Source organism: Phragmites australis, chromosome 6 (assembly GCF_958298935.1).
Source record: "Phragmites australis chromosome 6, lpPhrAust1.1, whole genome shotgun sequence".
Classification (NCBI taxonomy): Eukaryota; Viridiplantae; Streptophyta; class Magnoliopsida; order Poales; family Poaceae; genus Phragmites; species Phragmites australis.
Genome location: NC_084926.1, coordinates 10005001 through 10031500, shown reverse-complemented (window position 1 = coordinate 10031500; position 26500 = coordinate 10005001). Strand labels below are relative to the sequence as shown.

The 26500-nt window shown below is 42.3% G+C and overlaps 1 protein-coding gene across 3 annotated transcripts in view; it reads right to left on the bottom strand.

Moving 5' to 3' along the window:
- Nucleotides 1-293: 293 nt before the first annotated feature.
- The window catches only part of LOC133921601 (BEACH domain-containing protein C2-like), a 26839-nt gene continuing 632 nt past the window's right edge, over nt 294-26500 (bottom strand). Inside the window, exons 1-32 of one of the 3 annotated variants that reach the window (XM_062366542.1) lie at nt 25141-26500; nt 23947-24734; nt 22787-23473; nt 21976-22113; nt 19644-19748; nt 19396-19509; nt 19150-19226; nt 18777-18858; nt 18593-18640; nt 17307-17639; nt 10332-10951; nt 9704-9788; nt 8723-8917; nt 7676-8230; nt 7449-7592; nt 6748-7242; nt 6170-6318; nt 5947-6016; nt 5768-5851; nt 5631-5687; nt 5478-5546; nt 5316-5402; nt 5093-5209; nt 4765-4914; nt 4602-4662; nt 4409-4529; nt 3727-3823; nt 3537-3650; nt 2681-3047; nt 1639-2444; nt 1321-1542; nt 294-1238 (exon numbers count right to left, since the gene is read on the bottom strand). The exon at nt 25141-26500 is cut by the window's right edge and continues 632 nt beyond it. In XM_062366542.1, coding sequence (XP_062222526.1) covers nt 1396-1542; nt 1639-2444; nt 2681-3047; nt 3537-3650; nt 3727-3823; nt 4409-4529; nt 4602-4662; nt 4765-4914; nt 5093-5209; nt 5316-5402; nt 5478-5546; nt 5631-5687; nt 5768-5851; nt 5947-6016; nt 6170-6318; nt 6748-7242; nt 7449-7592; nt 7676-8230; nt 8723-8917; nt 9704-9788; nt 10332-10951; nt 17307-17639; nt 18593-18640; nt 18777-18858; nt 19150-19226; nt 19396-19509; nt 19644-19748; nt 21976-22113; nt 22787-23473; nt 23947-24734; nt 25141-26500 — 8322 coding nt within the window. In that variant the 3' untranslated portion in view covers nt 294-1238; nt 1321-1395. The remainder of the gene's footprint in view (nt 1239-1320; nt 1543-1638; nt 2445-2680; nt 3048-3536; nt 3651-3726; nt 3824-4408; nt 4530-4601; nt 4663-4764; nt 4915-5092; nt 5210-5315; nt 5403-5477; nt 5547-5630; nt 5688-5767; nt 5852-5946; nt 6017-6169; nt 6319-6747; nt 7243-7448; nt 7593-7675; nt 8231-8722; nt 8918-9703; nt 9789-10331; nt 10952-17306; nt 17640-18592; nt 18641-18776; nt 18859-19149; nt 19227-19395; nt 19510-19643; nt 19749-21975; nt 22114-22786; nt 23474-23946; nt 24735-25140) is intronic. The other 2 variants (XM_062366543.1, XM_062366544.1) reach the window with 2 other exon arrangements.

The following is a 26500-nucleotide window of genomic DNA, read 5'->3' as shown; positions in this document are numbered from 1 at the left end:
TAAAACTAAGACATTCGCTGCTGCATCATAACTCAGAGTATAAACTTGGGGTGAAAAAGAACCTTGTCACCTTTTGGGAATACTTGCTCCGTGTCATGACTAATGAGTAACCGCCTCAGGTTTTCATCTGAAAACCATATAGTAGGACCTCTTTGGAACACAAGATTCTTAAAATGCAGGATATTGTCTGACACTAATCCTACTGAATTCAGAACGTAGAAAAGTTTCAATGGAGAAAACATAGCAACTCGAAAAGAGAGATAAACACAAAATAAAGTTTCCATGAGGTCCAACTTCATCTTAGATTTCATTCATGCATGCCATAGGATGCATTCCTTTGTTCCAAATAATACATGTAGCAAATTTTCCTATAGAATTGGAAATCTACAAAAAAAAATCTATGTTTTTTCTTTGTTCCAAAGGGGGGCTTACAGTTTACAAATGGAAGTAGCCGTTTTTGTTAACATCGTAGTGACCACTGATACTATATGTTGCGACAGGGGCAATCATTAGCATGTTATCGCCCTTTCTGGATGATGACTGCATAGCTATATACATGTGAACAGAGGATTGGGGGCATGATCGATTTCTTGGACGAGATTCTACACAGATGCAGGGACACGAGTGCATGCCAGCTCGATATTCACACAGCTGACAAAACGTGTCAGAGACAGCAGTTACGGATTACATTTGGATGTTGCTTCTAAATCTCTTGGCCGCAACACAGACGGGTCGTATCCTGTTTGCAGTGTGGTAGGTTTCACGACAGTGAGGATAGCAAGATCCATATAACCAAAGTGAATTTCTTCTATACCAGCACGAGAACGCAGAACAGGGTTATGTTGCAGCTCCTCTCCTTTTTGTGCACTCATGGCCGATTCCAAGAAGGGTTCACGAATTCGTGCGGACACCGAACAGTGCATTGGCCAAAATTCGCAAATATCGGTATGAATTCGGTGAAAATCGGTAAAAACTGAACAAATTGTGTCAAATTTTCGATTTTTAAATTTGAATTTGAATTGAAATGCGATTGCAGAATGCGGTGCAGACTGAATTCGTCGAAAACCGTGAATTTTGAGTGGCTTTTGACGAATTTGTGAACCCTGATCCCAGGCCCCATCTATCTTACAGCAAAATCCACTGGAGCTCCTAAGTAATGCAAGTAAGCGGCCCTATGCTCACGGCTCGAGAAGCCCATCGGCTTCGTGCAATATCTGATCTCCCATCTTCGAGCTCAACTGCATCATTAAGGACACTAATCAGGTAAGATACATTGGAGATTAGTAGCAGACACGATCACTCTGCGTGGCAGAGGCAAACCTGTCAATCGGGCCGTGAAGATAGTGGTGATCTCTAGTACATTTGCCAATCAGGCCCTGATGAGCTAGTGTTAATCTATAGCACACTTGGGGTACTTCCAGCAGGATTCGTGAAGACTATTAGCTGCTTATCAGCTGTTGAAACCAGAAGACTAGTGTTTTCTTTGTTTAGAGCAAGTGCTGTGACGTCCTGTCCTTCCCCCAGCTTCAGCGTATGGATTACCTGGCATTATAAAACTAATTGGTGAGAGTTCTGCTCACATGAAATCGAGCGGAACAACACATAACAAAAGTTCAAAAGTTCGCTTTCAGTGCTCACCTCAAGTTTGTATAGATCAAGGATGCAGATAGAGGGCACGTGAACAGATAGCCTGGTCTCATTTGATTCTTGTACATCCTCATCAACATCGGGCTTGTAAAGCTCATAATCTTCATCTGTAGAAGTACAGCCATCATGATTACAATTGCTAGACGAACAAGTTCCAATCACGGCAAACTGTCCGTCTGTAGAAATCTCAATGCAACCAACTCGTCCAGAGAGAAGTGACAGAACCGAGGTAGCAACAGGGATTCCGTTAACAGTGAAGGTGGATAGTCTTTTCTCGGATTCATTCCAAATCAATACAATTCCTTGAGCAGATAAGCATATGGAATGTGCCTCCTGCACATCCAGCTTCCTTATGAGCCGACCTGTCCGCAAGGAATGTAGAAGGACACCAGACATACTCGAAGATGAAGCAACAAGTCCCAAGTCAGAACTAACAGAACAGCAAGTTAGTTCACCAAGATGACCTCTTAGTACATGCATAGGACCTTCAATTTTTCGCCTCCTGGAGGGTTCTAGAATTTTGCTTGGACTATTACAGCTGCTACTACCAGTGGCTAGAGGACTATTTGGTGTTGTCGGCGTAGATGGTGGAGGTTCTGGAGCATTTTTCTGTTGTGAAGAGCATACCTGACGTATCCTCCAAAGTATAGCTGTTGTGTCACGAGACCCTGTAACAAGATAATTGCTATCTGCAGATAGTCCAAGGCAGGTTACAGGAGCAAGATGCCCATATGCAGTTTCAATGGTCCTTGCTCCATCCGGGGAGATCAACTTCACGGAGTTATCTGCATGCCTGCCTATAGTAGAAAAAAAAAGGATATCAGAAACAGCATTAAAACAGCTATATAGCATCATAGCATTTTATTCAAGAACTAATAAGGAAACTAGTTGTTTAACAACATCACTTTTTGGTTACCGCTAGACAAGAACTAAGAGGGCTCAGTAGAAAAAGAAAAGGTAAAAAAATGAATAGAAGATAATGAAGAACACCAGTTTTTCAACAAGTATCATTGAAGTGGAATGAAACAATTACCAGTTATAACTTCTTTGTCACATGTAACAACAACAGCTGATGAATTTTGGATTGCAGAAGCAGCAAAAGCTATAGCCCTTGGGAAATTATTGTCTTCTGCAGAACCCGTAGATCCTTTAAAAATGCGAAATATTGCACCACCACTAGAATTTATGGCATTTCTTCCACAGTGAAAGAGGAATGGTGCCCCTAGGCCGTCTGGAGTGTTTGGTTGCCAATGGTGCATCGCCACAAGTACTGCAGGGACATTAGCATCTATGACTACAATACAGTCATTAGATACAAGCATCGCACTAGCAGGAATATTGCAGTGAGCTGGACTTGGAAGTGCATAAGATCTAACTTCACTTGGGTTCCGGAATATTGTCTACACAGGAAAAACAGAAAGATACAATGTTTAGCACGTCATGAAATAGCGTAATGCTACCGAAAAAAACAATTGATTGCATTTATTGCAAAAGCACAATGGTGCGTGGTGGCTAAGTTATCACCCTTGTCGTTCAACCATCATTCATATCGGAATTGCATGGACCAAGGAGTAATGCCAACGCCAACTTGTCGAGTTTAATTAATTAGTATAAAGAACATGTATTACATATTGGTGATATGTCCTAGAGGCAATCATGGAGATGGCTGTACCCTACTATGAGAGTCAACTCTTGAATAATGTGCTATTCTATCCCTTGAATAAGCTATTATATTACTAAGCAGCAAGTATGCAATTTACTATGATTATTCTAAACTATCCAGTTTTTTCATATCTACTTGGTATAGTAGCAAAAATACACACACGTATGTGTATCAATTAATGACGAACTTTTTTGTAAAACATGGACCTGGTACATGTAAAGTATACCTGCAACTGTAAGATATCTGCCAATGGCCTTCTCCTTATGTGTGGAACTGTCAGAAATTGAGATGGTGTCTGTCCAAAATAAGATATTTGATTTTGGGTAGCTCGCCGTTGCACCTACAGCATTTTCAGTAAAACATGAACATGTAGATAGTTACCAACAAAATCTAAAAAAATTATGTGCAGTACTTACTGGATCAGTGATTTTATCAATATCCACCATCCCTTCGTATGCAAAATGAGGAAAGACATTATTGGCTACCTCTGCCTCTTTACCTCTTTGTTTATATCTGAGAAAGTATTCAATGACCAAAGGGTGTATCATAGAAATGCAGAAAAAGATCAATAAAATCCTCTTAACAGCAACTTAGGACTGTCAATGAATTTTTTTTCCCTATTTATGTAAAAAAATCTGTGAATATATTTCCTGTCATCTATGGATTACCACAGTAAGAAATTTTACATATACCATCTGCTAAATGTAGCAACTATATTCCAAGGATCTTTTTACCATAAAAGTAAACAGAGAGACATCAAAGATGGAGCACGTCCTATGTTGAAGGAATAAAAACTAGACTTCTCTCATTTAAGTCATTTCATCCATTCAAATGAGGCATGCCCAACAGGTCATTTCCTTGACATCCAAGAACTTACTTTAATATCTAATTGGAAAGCTGCTAGACTTACAAAATAGTATACAATTATCTAGATCAGTTCTGGTAAAAACATTAGACAAGATGATTGAATTAGTGCTTTAAAGAAGGGAGAGGATAATGAATTACTGATGGTATTGCAAACATATATAGGATCAATGATTAAGTAAAGAAGACAAATGCAGTTACAAGTGGCAAAAGAATAACATATGAGTAGCATACCCAAATATCAAATCAATCCATTCATGCAAATGAGCAGAGACATGATCACTCTCAAGAGCTTTCCGATGTTTATGTATAAAATCAACAGGGCTCTGAGCCCAAGGAGGCAATACTACAGAGCCTGCAAAAAAATATCCAACATTAAGGGTTTTGGTTTCACTGCCTTGTGCACATAGACTGAAACAAAACTCACCTAGTCTTCCGCAAGAGTTTACATTAGTAAATACCTCAGGAAGGTAAAACATCTCTGGAACCTAGAGAAATATTACATAATTAGATTCCAGCAAAGATTCTGATTAGACTTCTGCACCGACCAATGCACAGTATCCATTGGAAAAATGTTCACCCAAACTTACTAGCTCTTTTACATCCTTCATGCCTTCAAGGACACTATTCCATGTTCTGGTGACATCAGAGAACATGCAATCATCATGATCAAACTTGGCACCTTGCAGCTGAGCAGAGAGGGTAGTAAAAGGCTCTATCCTGGCAAGATAATACAATACCTGCAATAGATATAACATTAATGTCCAACACAATCACCACTATTAAGGAACACTTAAAGCAAATCAAATATATAGGTCACGCTAATCAACTAAAGGAGGACTCATCATTGAAGAGCGGTGAATGCAGATATATCTTAGTCCCAAAAATCAAAAGCATACAAATATAAATAAGATATACCGTGCCAGGACTGGAATAATGTGAACTGTAGTGAAATTTCGGGATGATTGGATCCTCGAAACTGGAGTAATGTTCGTCGAATTTCTTCAGCCGTGCAGGATTCAGGGCACCGATTGGCTGCATTCGAAATTACCAACTATCATCACCAGTGAAATGAATTAAAAACACAGGCACTTAATACAAAAGGGGCCCCGATTAGTGAGGAAAGGGGTAAAGGATTTACCTTTGAAAGATCTCGGTATGTCAAAGGACCTTCCAGATCCAAGGTTTTGGACTGGTAATCTGCTATTACCCATGGAAAAACAGGATACTGCAGAAACAGATAGAGAACATAAGATGAGTGAACTTATTACATTCAGAAATGAGAATCCTGTAGCAAAAATGCCTGAGTAATGTCGTTGTAACTGCGGCCAGCAAGAGTGTTCAGTTCCATCAAGTACTCGAAATTGCTAATCTGCACAAGCCATATGTACTCAGATCTTGATCCTTAACGCATAGAGCTATGTTGCTGAAGAAATGAGTTATTATATTCATGTACCTCCCATTTAGCCCAGCGCTCCATCAACTGTGTCTGCTTAAGGATTTGCTCAGGCCTCTAAAACAAAAATATATTAAGTTAGTGGCTCTGAAAGAAATAAAAACATCCTGGTTTGCAGAACTGCACTGAACACTTACTTGGGTAGCTAGAAAAATGTCATTCAAATAAGGAGGCTTGGTATGAACAATGGCCCGATAAGCATGTGTACGTGCTTCTATATCCTAGATAAAGTTCAAATACAACTCCAAAAAGGTTATTCAGCTGTAAAATGCATGAGGTTCAAACAATACAGAGTAGAGTCTCATCAAGGATGTACCTCAAAATCAAATAAGAAGTTTGACCTATCTACCATAAATAATTCCAAAGCACTTTGACGTAGCAAATATCTGCAGCAGTTCATTTAAATCAGTGAGACACATAAAGTGATAGCTGGTTACTGTTACTCTACCATGCAAATATATATATGATCAGGCCGCAGATGATCGAAAAACTGAAAACACCTCAGTTAACAGAATCTTTACCATACAAGAATCATTTACCTTCTACTATAAATCTTATGTAGTAAAGATATGAACCAGCTACGATCTTTATCTTGCTGATCATATTGGCCACTAGTAGATGCAACATCATCCATGTAATTGTTGCTCATATGCTCATCGACTATAAAGTTAATCCTCTTTGAGGTGACCTGCAAAAAATATTACACACTAGGATTTGAGATGCCCATTAGCATATTGGATTAGGCGACGAAGCAGAATAGTAGCATGAAAGGACAGAAAACACAAGAGAAGGAACTTGTAATACCAAAAACACAAGTACACAACTAGCTAATTTGATAAAATTAACTAGTTAAGCCCATCAGGAAACTGAGATTGATTATAGTGCGGTCAAGGCAAAGATAACTGACAAAAATTCCGTACTGTGATGCAGAAGAGAAGCATGGTAGTCATTTACTCGTGTTTCTTTTAACTTCAGTTTATACTAAATGCCATTATCATGAACGAGGAGGAATGACACCAATCAGAAGTTCGTTTTGGCGACATTTGAAAGCAGCTTATAGCCTCATACAAGAGGTACAACTATATAAGTGAAAGTACGTACATTAGAACACACTTACTTGGAAGGTTCCTCGTACAACCTTCAATGGCCGAATCATCAACGAAGGAAGTTCAACAATAATTCTCTCATCATCTTTACTAGGCTTGTAACCAGGTGCAACTACTGTGGATCGGACCAAGTTGCAAACACCAGAAAAGTCAGAGCTTCTTGAATCTACTGATCCTGTAAAAGATGGATCAGGTGGCAATGAATTTGTTAGTAGATCATCCGCACTGCTGCAAATATTCTCAGTTTCTTTCTGCACAGTATGTCCATGTCCTCCATCCACTGACATTGCCTCAGCAACTGCAATCAAAGAACTTGTTGAAAGAACATTTGTAAGTGAATAATCTCCATCTTCTGTGCGGCATGTGTTGGATTCTGCACCATCACAAAAAAACTTCTGCTCCTCATGACTAGCAGCTGCTCCCAAGTGATCCAACCAATTGTAGCTCCTTTTCATAAATCTTCTCATTCTTAATGAACTTTCAGTCAAATCTAACTTCCATAAAATCTGTGTAACAAAAAATGGAAAGGCACAAAAAGACATCTATAAGAAAAAAATCATATATGTCGTTTAGCATTAAGATGCAATATTTTTTTCTGAATGAATAGATCAATTTAGTCATGCCATCATAAAGTGGTCAGCAAAGAGAGTTGTTTTTCATAATAATGCAATATTACAGGAAGTGTAAAGAAAAGACAGAACTGTGACCGTACACTATCAGGAGTACACAGAAGTTCTCCAAAAGGTCCATAGAGTCTACTTGTCTCTATCAAGCAATGAAGAAGATGCCGCCATGCCCGAACTCCAATAGACATGCACCGACGGTTCAATATTTCAATATGTGTTCGCCTTTCCATCTGCATGTCCAAAAGTTGACTCAATGATATATAGCAATTCCCAAATATCTGGAGTGGAAGCGTTCCATTCCATGACAACGTACCTCAACTCGCTGCAAGTTCCGTGCCAAGGCAAAACTGGAAACAAGAAGCGCAACATATTTGTATGAAAGTGCAGAAAAATCTCTTCCTGATACTGACTTTGAATCAGCAGACTGCAGACACTCCATCCATGCAGCACCCATAGCTTCGGATGTATTCCACCTCTGGGCTCGTTCAATATCACCGGCAGCCCTCCTTTGTCCTGAAGTTGCCATTGCTACAGCACTAAGACCCCTTCTCGAACCAATCTTAGCACTGCGCTCAAGGTCACGAGCAGCAGCCAAGGCTGCAGCTTTTGCAGCTGCTTTGTCCTGAGATGCAGATGTTGGCAGGCTTGGTGTCGTACCAGTAGCAGTAGGCTTCTGAAAACTTGAGAATGTGTGCAATTTAGCTGATCTACGCTCAAGCAATGAGGTGTCGCGCCTGCGCAACTTATTAGTTGGCGGTGCTATCGTTTCTGTCCCAGAGGCACCAGCAGCAATCATGGCCAATGCCATTGCAACTGGTGGAGAAGCAAAAGCAGCAGCCCAGCCAGGTGATATCATTGAAACACCAGCCTGAGTTCGAAAGAAACAAAGCAGAAGTCTCATCATGAACAGATTGGCTTTTGCAGATTTACAGAAAACAGTGGTGATGTCTTTACCCAATAGGAGCAATAAAGACTTGCATAAAAAATCAATGTCTTTCTCGAAAGTAATCTAGTAGAAAATGGTATGTTATCACCACTTAAATGTTTAGGAAAAATTAGCCTAAAGCATCCCATGAAATATTCCAGAAATAAAAGACAAAGAGCAATACTGTGAAAACTGATAAGTGAGAGCTGTACAACACACAGTTTCAAGAACACGAAAGTAATAGATAAACAAGTTAACAACCACTAGCATTTTTTCAGAAAGTTAAAAGATTCTAAAAATCATGGCTACTGGATAAATAACCTGCTAGAGCTTTTATTATATGCTAGTACCAACAGTCACTGATACAACATGAGCATGGGCAACACACAACCACGGTTGTCACTCTTGTATGAACTATAAAGAATCAACTTTTACCTCAACAGGTAAAGCATCTGCTGCTGAAGCCCAATCATCAACAAGTAGCGGATTTTGCCCATCTGAAGATGTAAGCTCTTGAATACCGGCCAAAACAGAGCGATATCTTTTCAGGACAGCTACAAATGGTGGCATGATCAATCCAACATACTTTTTCCTTAATGGTTTTCTGTCACTACTTACAGCATGCCATAACTGTTACGATAGCATAAATTTCATGAGTAACAGAGAATATAATAAACTTGTTCCTCTAGCTACTAAAAACAATCAAACAAACAACAGCAGAATAGAATTCCATGATTTTATAAGCCTTAACATAGAAAAGCTTACTTGGACCTCTAAAATGCCAGCTAATGTTGTGATATCCCATGGTACAGAATACAATTATCATATATAATAAAAACACTGAACAAGCATAGACAAATTACAATCTTTAAAATCAAAGGCGAATATAATCACTGTGAATTGAGGGTAGTATTAAACATCAAATAAGAGACATAGTGCACAGAACATGCTTTGTGTAGCAGGACAAATTTAACTCAGTTTTGAAAATCACAAAAGAACACAAAAGGCATTTGGATGCCTATTTCTTCTTAATATAAAGCCACCTAGTTTCTCCTAGGTTGGTCTAGTTTTTTTCTAAAGAACAAAAAAGGCAAGAGAGATCACAAGTAATTTAGACGTTCTTTATATGTTATATTATAGAAGCCTTAATTAATCCTAAGCTCAACAGAAAGAGATGAGCAAACAGCTTTGATGCAGGTCACATTGACAAATTAAAACACTGTAGATTCCTCCAAAACTCGGAACTAGCTTAGTAACCTATGATTCATGCCACTTTAAGAAACAATTATTAGAAAAAAACAACTGTGACATCATGTGCTGATTTCAATGAATTATTCAATCTAGAAGGATAGTTGGATGCTGGTATGTCATCAGATGCACATCATATTCATCCATGGCAATGAAAAACAAACTTACCTCCGAATAAAGTATAGATGAAGCAACCAGAACTCTCTGTCTCTTAGATTCAGAAACTGGCATATTCAGAATGGGGCCAAGCACTCTGTAGAAAAGAAAGAGCTCCAAATATCAGCAAAGATATATGGCTGCAAAAAATCGAAGAAATTATGGATAAAAAAAATACTCTGGGATATGACTGAAAGAACACTGAGAAAGAGTGGAGTGTGTCATGATGTAATATAAAAAAGCATCAGCACTATTATTAAATTATGAAACCTCAGTTCAAGAGGGGGGAAGGAGGGGGGCAACGGAAGGGGCTTTCTCCTGAAAGCGAGAACCTGGGTAGGCATGCTCCTCCACTGGAGCCTCTACCAACCAAGCTATGCTCAAACTGGAAAATGATATCTGTTGAGATTGGCCCCAAGGACCACTTCTCAGCTTCACATTGGACGCTATTTTCCAATTTATACATATCTGTAGTGTTACTGAGCTAAGACTTCCCCCCTCCCCCCCCCCCCCCCCAATGAATACCCTATGAAGTACAAACTTCAAGGATCTGAACAGCACAAATTTATGACTTCCAGGTCACAGCCCTTTTCATGTGCATCGATTTTATAGCTGATACGTGATAGCGAAAAGGGTGTACCTCCATAGAAGTGCAGCCGAGCGTTTTCTGATAGACGCACTGGAGTTACCATCAAGTGCCATCATGCTTCCACTTTGACAGCCCAATCCTTCAGAAATCACATTCTTCATGCTAATGTTCCTCATGAAAATGTCGTCTTCCCCACTGTCATCCTCCCTCATTGAAACAAGAATCAACCGGAGCATACAAAAAAATGGTTGATCGCTATCTAACAACAGATTAAGTGCACCCATAACATCCGTGCCAGGGCCAGATCCAACTCCATTAGCAAGGCAACCCCCAAATCCAGAATCTAACAGAAGTGCCTGCTGCATTGCAACTGATTTCTTCACTAATGAAAGTTCAATCCAGTTCCCATCAGGGTCCTTCTCTAGAACAGATTTCCATGATACCCAACCACTTCCCCCACCACCGAAGACATTGGATTTGGGAGGAATGCATACACCATACCACAATTGGCTTCTGTACTTCCATCCTTCTGAAAGATCTGAAATACAGCTCCCATACGATATAAATGCATGCCTGACCGATCCATAAGGCTCAGCTGCTGCTGCTGCTGTTACAAGTTCCATCACCTCAGCAGAAATTTGCCCATTTGTATCTGCTGTAGAAGCAAGAACCTGAATATTTTTTGACAAAGAATATAATAATCTAGTAAGATAACTTTCAAAAAGGATATGAAGAGTAACCTCTACGAAGGAAACCTACTGCCGCAATACACACAATATCCTTTTGGATTATGTGTATGCTTGTTGAGTTCCAGGACTTAGTGCAATAGGGCAGTCAATAGACAACAAAGAAAATAATGATTGTAAGAACAGTATACTGCCACAAACATGGCATAACAACAACTACTAGTTTACAGATATTTCTTCTAATCAAGAAATTAGAAGCTAGAAACAGAATTTTCAATTATAAAGCCACCTCTTAAGAAGTTTCATGCTTGATCCCTGTAATGGCTAGGGGCTTCGTTCAGTCAAAATAAAATGGCTAGTAGCTTTATTGATTCTTAGGTTAAACAGACAATATTATTATTCTTGATTTTCTTCCTGATAAGTTTTTCCCAGAAGTTAGAATTCCAATCACCAGCGTTGACTGTGGTGCTGCTGATCGAGATGCCACTGTCACAATCTCTGTTAGTGGGCCTGCGTCCATGAAGATGTTCCTTTGCTTGATGGGCCTCTGCCGGATCTTGGGCCCCTGTTTCCTCTAGTCGTCACGCCTCCTACCAGGTCGTCCGAGGCTGTGCAGCTGGAGCCAGCCATCAATGTTGTGGCCCTCGAGCCAGTTTACTCCAGGCAGCGACATTATGGCGTTGGACCTTCCTCGCCACACACACCTGATGCTTGCCCACACCCCTTCATCACCAAATATTCCAAGCCGGTGGATCGCCTCTTGCCTCAACAAGTTGTTTAGAAGCGAAGGCACAAAGGTGTGCCATCGGGTTCTACGCCTAGGCGCAGTAGGCGAGTTGCGGGCGCACAACCTTGCTCCCCTGACCCCACGGGCTCAGACGCTCAAAGAAGAATAATGAAAAGCCTCGTCTAATTTCTAACCAAGAGCGAGTGGATCATAAAGCTCAAGACGCCTACAGCAGGCTCTCTGAGAGAGTGCTTATCCGTGAGCATCTCCCTGAGCTCGCAGCCATCTTCGGATGGTCTACTGACGATGCCGATCAGGTCCAATTGGTGGAGGAATTGGTTGTGTGTAGAGCCTGTGACTCCCTTTGTATGGGTCGTTTTCCACTGATTTTTCCAATGAATCCATCCACTATTCTCATTTGGAATGTGCGGGTCTTAACCAGACTACTCGGCGCAATTCAGCCCGAGATGTTGTGTTGTCCTCCAAGGCTTACATCGTGTGTCTCCAAAAAACGAAGGTTGCAGCACTACCCCAACGCATCTTACTCTTTGTGCTCAGCTCCAAGTATGATCAACATTTGGCATTGCCTGCCAAGGGTACAAGGGGCGGTATTCTTATAGCTTGGAAAGGGACGGTCTGCTAGGCTTTAACTACTCAAGTGGATGCTTTTTCAGTCTCGGTTCAGTTTGCTGAGCCTAAAGGTCGCAACTGGTGGTTCACCGGGGTATATGGCCCGCAAGATGACGAGAAGAAATTATTTTTCCCGCAAGAACTGCATGACGTATGTGCGCTATGTACCGGGCCATGGCTTGTGGCAGGCGATTTCAATTTGATATACCAAGCAGCAAACAAGAATAATGCAAATTTGTACCGAGCGATGATGGGCTGCTTCCAACGATGCCTTGATGATTCTGAAGTCAAGGAGATTCCACTACTGGGTCGAAAGTATACTTGGCCGAATGAACGTGACTCCTCGACTCTGGTCAGGCTTGACCGTGCATTCTGTACCATGGATTGGGAAGAGATTTTCCCGGACTCCCTCCTGCAGAGCACAGCGTCGGGTTTATCTGATCATTGCCCGCTGTTATTGGGTCTCGAGATCAGCACAAGAGGAAAGCGGCGTTTCCATTTTGAGAGTTTGTGGCCCAAGCTCCAGGGGTTTCAAGAAGCCATGCAACTAAATTGGGACGCTCGTGTTGCTGCAACTTGTTCGGTTGAATAGGTGTTCGTCAAGCTTTAGCGTTTAAGTCGAGCACTTCGGAGTTGGAGTCAGCGAAAGATCGAAAATATAAAGACTCAACTTGTCATGGCAAAGGAAGTTCTCCATCGCATTGAGATTGCCCGGGACTAGTGGCAGCTTTCAGTTGAGGAGGATTGGCTGCGCAGGAAATTGAAGCATCATTGTCTCGGCTTGGCATCCCTTAGCGCACCATCGCTCGCCATACGTTCTCACGTGCTCTATCTTAAAGAAAGGGACGCCAACACTACCTTTTTTCACCAGCAGTCCAGGCTTCGGAAAAGGAAGAATTTTGTGGCCAAACTTCTTGTGAATGATCAGATTGTCACCAGTCAAGTGGAGAAGCAATCTGCTGCTTTCGATTTCTGTTTTGATATGTTGGGCAGTGAAGCACAGAGACATAACGCTGGACCTTTCAGCATTCCATTCTCAAAATCATGATCTGGTCTCTTTAGATGATTTATTCACTGAAGAGGAGGTTTCGGCAACTATCAAGGAATTACCGCAGGACAAGGCGCTGGAGCCGGGGCCGGATCATTTTACTGGTCGTTTTTATAAGACTTGCTGGCAGATTATCAAATGTGATATGATGATGGCTTTGCTAGCAGTACAGCAAGGGAGAGTTTCCAAACTAACGCTACTAAACACAGCTTTCCTCACTCTTATACCCAAGAAGGCAGATGCAATACAAGTAAAGGATTAACGGCTCATAAGCCTAATTCACAGTTTTGTGAAGCTGATTGCGAAATCATGGCCAACCGTCTTGCTCCCAGATTATCTGCCATGGTTTCAACAAATCAAAACGCCTTTGTTAGAGGACGAAGCATCCAAGATAATTTTCTACTTGTCCAATAAACAGCCCGGTGTTTGCACAAGAAGGACCCACATGTGCTCCTAAAATTGGATATCTCCAAGGCCTTTGACTCTGTTTCTTGGCCATTTTTATTAGAGGTCCTAAGGTGTTTGGGTTTCGAGCACCGTTGGTGCAATCTCCTCTGCAGCTTGATGTCAACCTCCTCTACTCGGGTTATAATGAACGGAGAGCCGGGAGAGGAAATTATACATCGTAGAGGCCTACGGCAAGGAGACCAGCTTTCTCCCATGTTATTCTTTTTAGTGATGGATGTGCTGAACTCGCTAATTGGTCGTGCCTGCCATGAGGGTCTCCTGCAGCCGCTCCTGGTCCGAGGTTCGCAACACTGCGTATCCTTGTATGCTGATGATGTTGTTTTGTTCCTTCGACCAGCTGCCGATGAATTGGTATTAATCAAACAAGTGTTGACAGTCTTTGGGCATGCTTCAGGGCTTAAGACCAATATTCTCAAGTGCTCTGTGTCGCTCATCCAGTGTCAAGAGGAGGATTTAGCGGTCATCACAGATCAGCTACCGTGCGAGGTTAAGATTTTTCCTTGCACGTATTTAGGGCTGCCCTTGTCTATCAGGAAGCTCACCAAGACCGAGCTGCAGTCCTTGATTGACAAAGTGGCAGATCATTTACCATGGCGGAAGGCTTCCTTGATGAATCAAGCTGGGAGACTCATCAAGGTTCGTTTGGTGCTCACTGCAGCACCTATTTATCAAATGATTGCGATGGATCTTCCTAAGTGGGTCATTAAGGCAATTGACAAGAGGAGGGGTTTCTTATGGAAGGGGCAAGAGCAGGCAAATGGTGGTAATTGCCTAGTCTCTTGGCAAAGGGTGTGTCGCCCAATTCAGTATGCGGGCTTAGGCATACACGATTTGACCACTCTTGGATGGGTTCTTCGTACACGGTGGTTGTGGCTGCAAAAACTGAGCCATCCCGCCCATGGACAGGACTTCATGTGCAGGTTCACCCCAATGCAAAAGCTCTATTCGACATTGCCACAGTGACTATAATTGGCGATGGAGCAAATAAAAATTTTGGACGGATAGGTGGCTGCGGGGCGGACCATCCCTGAAATAGCTCCCAACCTTGTTTCACTTGTCCCCCACGGAGCATTTAACATTTCGACAGTGGCTCAAGCGCTTGACAACCAAAGGTGGGTGGCAGATATTAAAGGGGCTCTCTCTGTGGTAGTGCTTGAAGAGTACTTACAACTATGGGACTTGTTAGTGTTGGAATGATGTAACTCAGATCTATCATGCCCAAAAGAGCGAAAATACAAGCTACATATACATGTATCTAACACCCCCCCCCCCCCTCAAACTCATGGTGGATCTATAATACTGAGTTTGGAGAGGAAATTGCTGTGTTGTGCCCTCGTATGTGACTTCATGAAAAAATATGCTAACTGAAGCTTTGAAGGCACATAGCAAAGAGAGACAACCCCATCCTGCACCTGCGATCTCATATAGGGAGCATCAACTCCAATGTGTTTGGTAAGTTCATGCTTCACGGGACCCCGAGCAATACTGATCGCACCGGTGCTGTCAGAGGAGAGAGGAGTCATACATCAAGAACTTATCATCGAGACGCTTCTTCACACAGTCAATGAACTGAGATTCATCACCTGTGATAATCATGTCATCAACATAGAGAAGAAGCGTGCAACCACGAGAAGTGTAAAGAAAAAGAGATGGGTCATGGTCGCTAGGCTGAAAGCCAGCATCAGTAACAATAGAAGAGAAGCGCTCAAACTAAGCCCGAAGAGCCTGTTTGAGACCATATAGAGAGACGCAGACGACAGACCATGCCATCAGGAACAAAGTATCCTGGAGGTGGCTGCATGTAGACCTCCTCATGCAGCTCACCATTGAGAAAAGCATTCTTGACATCTAGCTGAGAGATGGACCACTAGCGAACAGAGGCAACAACCAAAAGAGTCCGAACAGTGGTCACGCAACTAGAGCAAAAGTCTCATCATAGTCACGACCATATTCGTACTGACAACCACGAGCCACAAGAAGAGCCTTGTAGCGCTCAAGAGGGCCACTAGAGCGAATCTTGACCTTATAGATCACTTGCAAGTGATAGGAGTGACATGAGATGGCAAAGGAACAAGATCCCAAATGTTAGTACGCTTCAAAGCAGCAATCTCCTCAGCCATAGCTTGCTACCACTCCTGGTGAACAGCGGCCTCTTGGTAGGTTGTGGGCTCGACAAGAGCAGCAACTGTGAAGCCATAGCGCTCAGGTGGCCGAATAGTACGATGATCACATAGATCATACCAAGGTGGAGACTCCAGAGCAGGTCCGAGAAGGGACGGAGAGGAGTTAGGTGGTGGAGGATGTCGCGAACGACGGGCGTAAAAGTGAGTGATATCACAAGAAGGAGGCACCATCGGAGGAGGTGGTGAACCAACTGAAGGTGGAGCGGAAGGTGGTGAGCATGGAGAGGATGGTGGCGGTGGCAAGGGAGCCTGGGAGAGTGGTAGCGGTGTGGAGCAAAATGACTGCGGAAAAGACAAATCAGGAAGGGTCAGGAAAAGAGAGACTCGGCTGAAGTGGATGGAGTACTGGTGGAAGAACAAGGATAGTAAGAACAGGATTCGTCAAAGGTGGCATCCCGAGATATCCTCATCCGATGAGCAACAGGGTCATAACAACGATAACCCTGTGCCATGTACTATACCTAAGAAAAACACACTCAACTGACTGAGCAGTTAGCTTAGTGCACTCACGAGGTGGAAGAAGAATATAACAGACACAACCAAAGCATCGAAGATGACTGTAGCCAGGAGGTGTGCCATAGAGACGTTCATAAGGTGTACATCCCTGAAGAACAGAGGACGGTTGGCTGCCTATTAATGAGAAAGACAGCCATAGAGATAGCCTTAGCCTAGAAGTGAGGTGAAAGGTCAAAAGAGATCAGAAGAGCATGAGCAGTCCAAAGAATATGACGGTGCTTGCGCTCAGGAACACCATTCTGAGCATGGGCACCAGGGCAGGAGAACTGAGCAAGAGTACCTTGGCCAGCGAGATAGCGACAATGCGCATCTGAAATGTACTCACCAACAGAGTCAGCATGAAAAGCGCAAATGGGAGAGTCAAACTAAGTGTGAATCATAGTAGCAAACTACTGATAAATGGAAAGAAACTAATCACGAGAGGACATAAGGTAAAGCCAAATAAATCTCGAATAATCATCAATAAAGATCACATAATAAAAGTGACCCCTATCGAAACGAAGGGAGCAAGCCCCCATACATCAGAGTGAACAAATTGTGACCCCTATCCTGCGCGTTCGAGAAAAAAAAAACTATGATACGTCGCTTGTCTCAAATTGAACATCTTCAGCGATGACGTCATATATCATCTTGTAAATTCACATGGATTCGGAAAATAAAAGTAAAGTTGACACATCACATGCAAAAACATTGAAAGAACATGAAAATTTTAGGGCTCCATAATTTAAATTGAAATAAGGCAAATAAGGCAATTCTTGATATACATACATCAACTGGAAGACCACCAGCATCACTGGACAAAGACTGCCTTGAGCTCCCAGCTTCCAGACGCTCACTACCAGTTCTGCTCAATGAATTTGACCTACTGGCAGCTGATGAAGCAATTGAGGCAGGTGACACAGCACTATCAACTGAGCAGGACATGAAAAATTGTTGACTGCGTGACCTCAGATGATCTTCTATGAACATCAAAAGAACAATTGCGTTCTCAGCCAAGGCTACTGAGAGATTGGCAGGTTTCTCTACTTGTATTTTTGTTTCTTTAGGCATCAAACCCTCTTCTGCAACACCAGCTGTTGCAGCAGCAATTCCTTCAGTTTGCTGTAGAGACAAATAAGAAAAGAACATCATTTGTGAACTGACAAATCAGTAATTGCATAATTTGTAGCTTAAGAGCCACCATGTGTTATGTCACAATACTGAACTCAAGAGTAATCGAACTGGAACGAGTACAGGCCACTGCATTAAGAGTATCATGACAAACTAAGTTCGGCAGGGAAAAACAAAGTGAAGCTCATATTTTGTCCCTAGCAGTATCACTGATGATAGAAATGCCACAAGAATGTATTGTTATTGTACTGACACACCAATCACACGCTGAATGGAGTTATCGATATAAATCTTACTATGCTCCATCGAGGGGCCTAATTGACCGACAAAGCTTAGACTACAACAACAACAAAGCCTTTCAGTCCCAAACAAGTTGGGGTAGGCTAGAGATGAAACCCAAAAGCTTAGACTACAGTCTGGTATTAATCTAGTAACAAACACATGCTTATATTCATCCTAGTTTGATAATCCTAAGCTTCTTCCTATGCAGATTACAGAAGCTTAAGCCGTTTAGGAGGCCTACAAGGTTGTGAACAGCTCCAACTGCTGCTTTGTCCTAGCCAGCACGTGTAAACCAATTACCCTTTCCATCTTAATTGAATAGGCATGATCCTACCATTCCATGCAAAAAAAAAGAAGAAGAAGAAGACGAAGCTTACAGGGTTGCAATGGCTTACAAGCCAGAATTAATGTGTAGCTAGTGCTAATTTCACGAGTTAGCTTGTTTCACATATGAGCACAGCAAACTGGCTTACAAACAAGGCAAGTCTAAGATACGCCAAAAAAGAGGACCCTAGGCCTGTGCTAAATTATTCCCCGATTTTGCCAGCATTATACCAAAACAGGGGCAAAAATATATAGAGATATGCAGGTTCATGAGGTGAAAAAAGACCAAAAGAGTAGGAGATAACAGTAGAAATACAAGAAATCATGTCTTTTTTCACCTCATGAACCTGTAGATGGGATGATTTCTTGTATTGAACCTCATGAACCTGTAGATGGGATGAACCAACCAACAAGGCATGATTTCTTGTATTGATTTTTTGTTGGTTGGAACGTTATATTGTAAAATAAAATAAAATTCCAATTCTACGAACGAATAACATAAGTAGAAGAAGCAACATCAACCTGAACCTGAAGCTCCTGGGTACAAAAATCAAGCAGGGTACCCAGTAATCTCCTTTTGAAAATTGGTAATGATTCTTCACGCCTTAGAAAAGAACAAAATAGCACAAGATATTACCAATGCAAGATAGTAATATGTATTGTTATACAAGTATTGGAATATGAAAAAATCAACAAAAACATTAGGGTTGAATTTGATCTCGGGAAAAGACACTTGTGTGTTCGGGAAATAATAATAAAGTGATAACTGACAAAGCACAAAAAGCTACATGCCTAGAAGATTAAACAAAACGAGAAGGATAATAGATACAGAAGTAACCGATAAAATAGTAATTAATTAGAAATTTTGGGATGGGTACTGCTGCTTATTGCTTACCTAATTCTTTGGTCACCAGTGCTAGATCCCCCAACCATTGAAAGCCACTCCGCACAATGAATTGTTGCCTCTACATCCTGAAATATTACAACATTACAAAAATTATAAAGTTACAACCAAGTATCCTAGTCAAAGAAAAGTCTGACAAGGGATCAAGCCCAAGTAGAAGGCCACCATAAAACGAAGTTTACAATCCTAAAAAGCATGTTATTGTCCAAATAGAAACAAGAGATCTAATTAGCTCACCTTCCATCCATCCTTTTGTCGTATTGAATGCTCCAACACAGTAGCTACAAAATTGTGTATAAGATCTTCAACCTCATATCTGCTTACACCATCTGAATCTTTGTTATCCCCCATCTACATATCAATTTTATATATTAGAATCTACAGGAGTAAACAGGTTAAAAAAGAAGAAAATAAAGAATACAACTGTCACCTCTTAATGTATGCTCATTACAAAATGCTTTGATTTGTCATTACAGAAATATTACCTCATGATCAGAAATCAAAACTTCCAATATCCATTCGGGCCATTCCCCTATGGAGGCCATCATACTTCTATTCTTGGGATGACTGCAAACCAAATATAGAAGATCCTGAAATAATGTAAAAGGCACCATAAGTGATCTCAAACATGTAGGAGAAGAGATTCCATGAAAAACATTATATCAATGTAAAAAAGAAAAGCATCCATGTCAGAAAAATGAAGGCTAAGCATTCACACATTGGACTGCTTGAACTTACATCATTAATCAACCAATGCAACCAGTGAAGAATTGAAGGCCATAGTTGGGTGGATGGAGATACATAAAATTAATGGATGTGGTAAATGGTATGACACCTGGCTCCATCTAAAGCATGTTTTCTAGTGTTATGCTTTTGTTGTACGCTATTTCAGGCTGTAGCCAACACCGAAAGGCATTGTCCTTGCTTAGTGAATTTAACAAAAGTTCCAGTATACAAAGTTTTTTGCGATAATTTCAGTATATAAAATTAACCTCTACCCAAATCAGACCTTAGCACATACTCCTAAACAATGCTAGTTATGGTCATTCCAATAAAAGTAAAGGGAAAAAGGCATGTCACGGACCCAGATGGTTGCTTTTTATTGAACTATCATGGAGTTAAATCTAGGTACCATTTGGTATGGCTTAAACACTTAAAAAGCAGAAAGCCACCCACCGCATTCCACTAAATGCTATGTCACTAAAACACTATAGAAGAACTTAGCCACTTTGGAGAAGCAGTAACAAATTTGTTTTTCAGCATTCGGGGTGCATAGACATCAAGCAAGTGTGGTCGTATTTTGGCAACGAGAGGAACAGTGGATACAAGGGTAAGATTGGGCATATCACCCTCTAATCCCGGGCTTCTCCCGTAGACTCGAGGCTCTGATCGATGCCAAGGGCAAATCATACTCTAATCGTCGGGCTTCTCCTGCTGAGAAGAGGCTCTGACTAACAATCTGGGCAAAATCCATTTGCTGAATTCTTCTTGCTTGCCTCCAATGATGCGTGGCTAGCCCTTTATATAGAGATGGAAATTACAATCCAAATCTAACTCCAAATCCTAACTTACCTAATTTATCTCTAACTGAATTGGAAACTAATCAAACTCTATCTCTTAATCAAATCCAACTTATCTCCTACCCATAACAACTAGATAACTTGCCTAAACTAACTTGACTCTTTCCATAACAAGACGAGTCAAGAGGACTCAATGCAAATAGTGCTATTCATATTGTCATCATCCTTATCAATAGAGTAGACTGTAGTAAGCATAACACTTCCATCATGAATAAAATTTTATTTAAAACTTTAGCAAGGTTTGTCCCTTGCATTTTGTGCTTGACTCCTGTTAATTGTAGTAGTATGGTATGTGTGTTAGGGGTAGTTGTGATATTGTAATCTTAGTCTAGGTTTGTGTCATAGTGTTCGCGTAGACGATCGTCTAGCGCGTCTAGATGATGACTAGTCGCTAGTTGAAGCCTCGGCGTCCAGTCTAGGGCCTAGACGCAACTCTAGACGGGTAGACCATCTAGACAGTTAACTCTGGTCAAAGACGGACTCGACAACGAATCTAGACAGTGGTTGGACACAACTCGTCGGCTACGTGCGCGACTAGGTGGCCATCTTGGTGATGCAAAGTTTGGCACCTAGCGGGTCCGCGCGGGAGGATTGATTTGGACACGCACGAGACCAAATTTCCACCCTGAAACTATTCCCCACACCGCACAAAACATAATTCAATCCATCCATTCCCCATTCGTCTCTCGACTATCTCCTCTCATCTATGGCGCCACCGCCGGTTGTAGACCCCATGCTCGCATCCACGCCTACGCTGTCGCCGCCACCAGCGACCTCGCGCTCGCTCGTGGCCTCGTCCGAGCCCTCACTCACGGTCGTCGCCTGCTCTCGTGCCCGCGTGTGTGCTGTTGCCGGTCGCCCGCACCTGAGCCGTCACCCCCCGCAAATCCCCTATCGTGGACATGTATTAGCTCTAATCCCTGAATCTATGTATGCTACCCCCGAAAATCCCCTACCGTGGACAGGTATTTGTTTGCATTTTTGCTGCTACAGTACAAAATTGTCTAGACCGTCTAGACAACCTAGTCACTAGTCACGGGGTGACTGACTGTCTACGTCTAGCGTATAGGTGAACATTAATACAGATACAGATAATCAGTGTAATGTTTATCAATGAGGAGAATAACAATAAAACAAAGTTTTCCCTCGAAAAAATATTGTCTATCATAAAATCAAGCTATTAATGTGTCAACAAAAATTAGGACAGAATACGATCTTAACATATCAGTAAATATACCTGAATAGCACGAACTTGGAATGCCCTCGATGCATATGGAAGAGAACGGAGTAGGACTAACAAAAGTGGAATGTGTTTAAAACGGCAACCAGAGTCATATAAGTTTTTTAGGTTATCATTTGATGAAGAAGCATCGATCTGCATTCAAGAACACAATCACGAATTCAGGAATTCCAGAGGAAAAGCAGTTGCACCTATGATCAAATCAGCAAAACTACTATTGCGAAGCAGAGTCAAATAAACTTGAAGAACTTTTATCTGGAAGACTCGCTTCAAAAGGTTCTCGAATGTTTTACTTATTCAGGGGTACTTCCAAGAGGATGATTGACAAGTGATAACAGAATCCAACAGAGGGTACTTGGATTCTGTTATCAATAGCACGAACTTGGAATGCCCTCGATGCATATGGAAGAGAACGGAGTAGGACTAACAAAAGTGGAATGTGTTTAAAACGGCAACCAGAGTCATATAAGTTTTTAAGGTTATCATTTGATGAAGAAGCATCGATCTGCATTCAAGAACACAATCACGAATTCAGGAATTCCAGAGGAAAAGCAGTTGCACCTATGATCAAATCAGCAAAACTACTATTGTGAAGCAGAGTCAAATAAACTTGAAGAACTTTTATCTGGAAGACTCGCTTCAAAAGGTTCTCAAATGTTTTACTTATTCAGGTACTTCCAAGAGAACGATTGACAAGTGATAACAGAATCCAACAGAGGGTGAAAAAGAAATCATATGGACCCACTAGTATAGTGCTGGAAACATGTTACGTATCCTTTACCCATAAGGCACCTGAAAAACACCATACCACTGAAGAAATTAAAGCCCTGTAGACATTTCTGGTCATAAGCCTCCTTGGGGCTGCTTGGAAAGCTTTCTGTAATGCAAAGAGCAACAGAGATACTCTGTCTTCAAACATGGTATTTCCTTCTCCATTAGAGGCAGTCAGAAAACTACTTGGCAGCTTCGGTCTCGCAGTAGGTGAAGCAAAAGTCAGGTGACCTGATGCAAATAAAGCACCCAAAACATGAACTATCCCAACAAGAACTCCATCAGCATTATCGACATTATATATGTTATTCTGGACATTGTCAGAGATATCCGGGACATCGATGCTGCCCAAATTCTTTAGGAACTGACCCTTTAATAGGCACCATTTGCTAGTAGATTCAAGTTGAGTGCCAGCTTCATGAGAGGTTGGTTCCTGATGCTCTGCTGATTGAATCTCATGATCCTTGAAGTTTGCTTCACTACTAGAAGTTTTTAAGTCCAAATCCCTATTAGTAGAGTTAGAAGATCTATTCCACAAAGCAGCATTTCGTGGCACATTACAACTGCAGAAAATATCGTTATCATCAGATTTAGCCTCCCTCTGCAAAAGAACAAGTAATGCTTCTACGCCTCCACGAGAAATGAAGGATTGAGCAAACATGTGGGCTCTAGAAATGTTCGGGTGCACAATCAATCTGTAGATGAGAAGCAACACCCTAGCAACCTGCCAATAGAGCACATTATTAAAGTCACAATACCATCTCTTGCTCAATTACCACTCAACGAATGTATACAATGTGATTAAGAGTATGAGCTCGGTGCATTGCTCATAAACTAAAATAAAACACATTGTATATTGTCAAAACATAGGTACCCACAAGTTTTAGCAACAAATTATTTTTTCAACAAAAGAAAATATTATAATTCAAAATCTGGCAATAGTATAATTAAGCCGCCACTAGTTTCTCCTTGGAACTTTGTGGTATCTAAACCAGCACATCTGACTATGAAGTACTCTGAACGTATGAACCATAAATTGTTCTGTCAAACTATGCAGATTCAAAACTTTGGTATTGGTGGACCAAAGTATTTCCATCATCAAGGTGAACAAGAGAAGCGCTGGCAAAAATTTAGCAAGAGTGGTTGCTGCCTGGCATGTAACAAGTAATGTTGTGCAAGACTGCCAGGTCCAGTTACCTGATTAGGTTGTGGGCAGTCAACGACAAACCCAACCAAACAATGAACATCATCAGAAGCCAATGTAGAAGATGCTGCTCCTATCAACAGTTCAATAACAACCAAAAGCTCATCAACCAGAGCATTCACATTTCCTAAAGGTCTCTCACTTCCAGTAAGTGTGAAGGTATCGATTGAATCTGCTTCATGAATTACCCAGTAACACCTTCTGCATCCGTCAAGAAGCATTTGCAGCGCATTTGCATCGCGCATGCAAGTAGATTCTGCAAGAACCATGTCCGCAAGTGAAGAGAGAAGCTTTTTCTGCAAAACATAGTTGCATGAACTCCACATCTTCAGGTCCAACAGCAAAGTGCTAAAGAGCTGAACTTTTAGACCATGATCATTTCTTTGAGACTGACACAAAGATACAATTGCAGTAACAAGCTCCTCATCTCTCAATATCTCTTTCCTCCCACTTTCCAGTTTTGATAGTGTTTCCAATAGATGATGTAAAACTTGTGATAGAAGCTCTGGTCCATGAGTATGGCAAAACTCTTCCTTATTTCCAGGATGTTGAATGGCCAATGAAATAATCCTGAAAATAGAAACAGAAAGAGAGGCGGTAGCCAGAGACAATGACAAATCACCAAGTATAGGTTCCAGGTTATCCATCTCAACATTGCTCACAGTCAATGGTAGTAATGCCATAGGACCTCCATAACCCAAAGCCCATAAAGATTCTGCTGGCCGAACCCGATAAGAAACATGAACCATCCCAAGAACTTCTGCAGGCCTACAGAGCATACCTGAGATTCAACATAAGATAAATTATCAGCAGTGATCTTCTGAACCAGCCATTATCATTGCATGACATAAGTCTTGGCACCCACTAGAAACACCCTGGTCACTGGTTAACACTTTACACCATGCATGACTAATGCAGGATTGTGGGAACGGAAATTTATGTTGAATGCGACAGGCAATAGCCAAGCGAAGTAACATGATATGCTCAGAATTTACAGGCTGCTTCAGAAACATATGTATAGCCATTTCACCAGGACTGTAACTAGAGCATGGTCCAACCACCAAGTAATAACCAAGCGGCACCCCCACCCCAAAAAAAAGTCATAATCCACTCAACTATCAGGGTGAGTGATGGTAATGAAAAAAAGTCTGAACAAAAGGAAGGAAAAAAGATAACTAGATAAGGACCTGTTGAACCAGAAGGTGAAGCATCGGGACAAAACCGGCCATTGAGTAGGCTAGGATGATAAAGAAGATGTAAGCTTCCTCCGATCTCAATGTCAAGTGTATAACTATCTTCTGCAAGTTTCCTAATGTGATCACTTGTAGCTTTCCAAGGCAAACCAGCGCCATTGCCGAAGCTGGGAAATGCATCTCCCCCCCTAGAAGCTAGTCGACTCATTTTCTCCGGACCAATAGGCTCAATAAAGATATAGATGGGCCCCATTTCCGCAAACAACGGGCATTGTTGAAGGCCAGCAATAGTTGGTGATGGGTTCGTCCCAATGCAGCAGAAGTTCAGTGGTTTCGCGATGCATGGGAGCTCAAATGGATAGCTTTCATGAAGGTCCCCATCCACATACAACCGCAATTCGCTGTTGACCTTCCCAAGCAAACCCTGCTTGCTTGTGTGCTCCAGACCAACAAAGTACCAGCACTGCGGTTTGAATTCATAAGTGAAATGGAGGGAAGCCTTCTTCCCCTTCCCAGCCCCACTCTCCACGACTAGAAACTGGCCATGGAAATAGGCCTCGATGCCATGGTTATCCGAAGTGAGGAAACTGAAAAGCCGGGGCATGTGCTTTGTCCCTTCTCCCGCAAGTGTGCAGGCTGCGGCAGCAGCAACCAATGGTGATGACTTCCCAGATGTTGAAGCTGCAGAGGCAGCAACGGGCGCAGTGGTCGTAGCTGTGTTGAGCGAACCCGAGAAAGACTCCACGTATATCCATGTGGCAAACCCAAAACCATTCGAGAATGGCCACCGGCTATCCCCGGGTGCGAGCAAGCCGGAGCTCTCCCCGTCGAACTCAAACGTCACCGCAGGGCCTTTAGCCTCATTGCTCCCCACGGCCTTCTCCAACGCGAGGGTCAGCGGCGTCGCCCACCGCGTGCCGAGCGCCTGCTTGATCAAAAGGAGCCAGGAATGCAAATCCTTGACACTGACCGAGTGCCCACCCAGCACCTGAATGCACTGCACAAGCGGCGTCCCGTCCCACTTGCTGCTCTGACACATTCCGACGAACAGCTTCTCCGCGACGTTGAGGAGGACGGCAAGGAGACCCGAAACGGAGCACATGGTGCGGTTGCGGGTGCAAGCGCTGAGGGTAGCGAGGAGGCCCCGGGACATGCGAGTGCGCGGTGACGGCTCGACGCCGAAGGGGAGGTAGGGCAGGAGATCGGCCGCGATCGCAGCCGCGCGCGAGCTGGACATGATGCTGGGCAGCGACCGGGTGGCGGCGCCGGTGCCGTCGCCCGCGCCCTCGTCGAGGCCGTCCACACCGCCCATCGTGACCATCAGCACGTCCACGATGAAATGCGAGACCTCGCC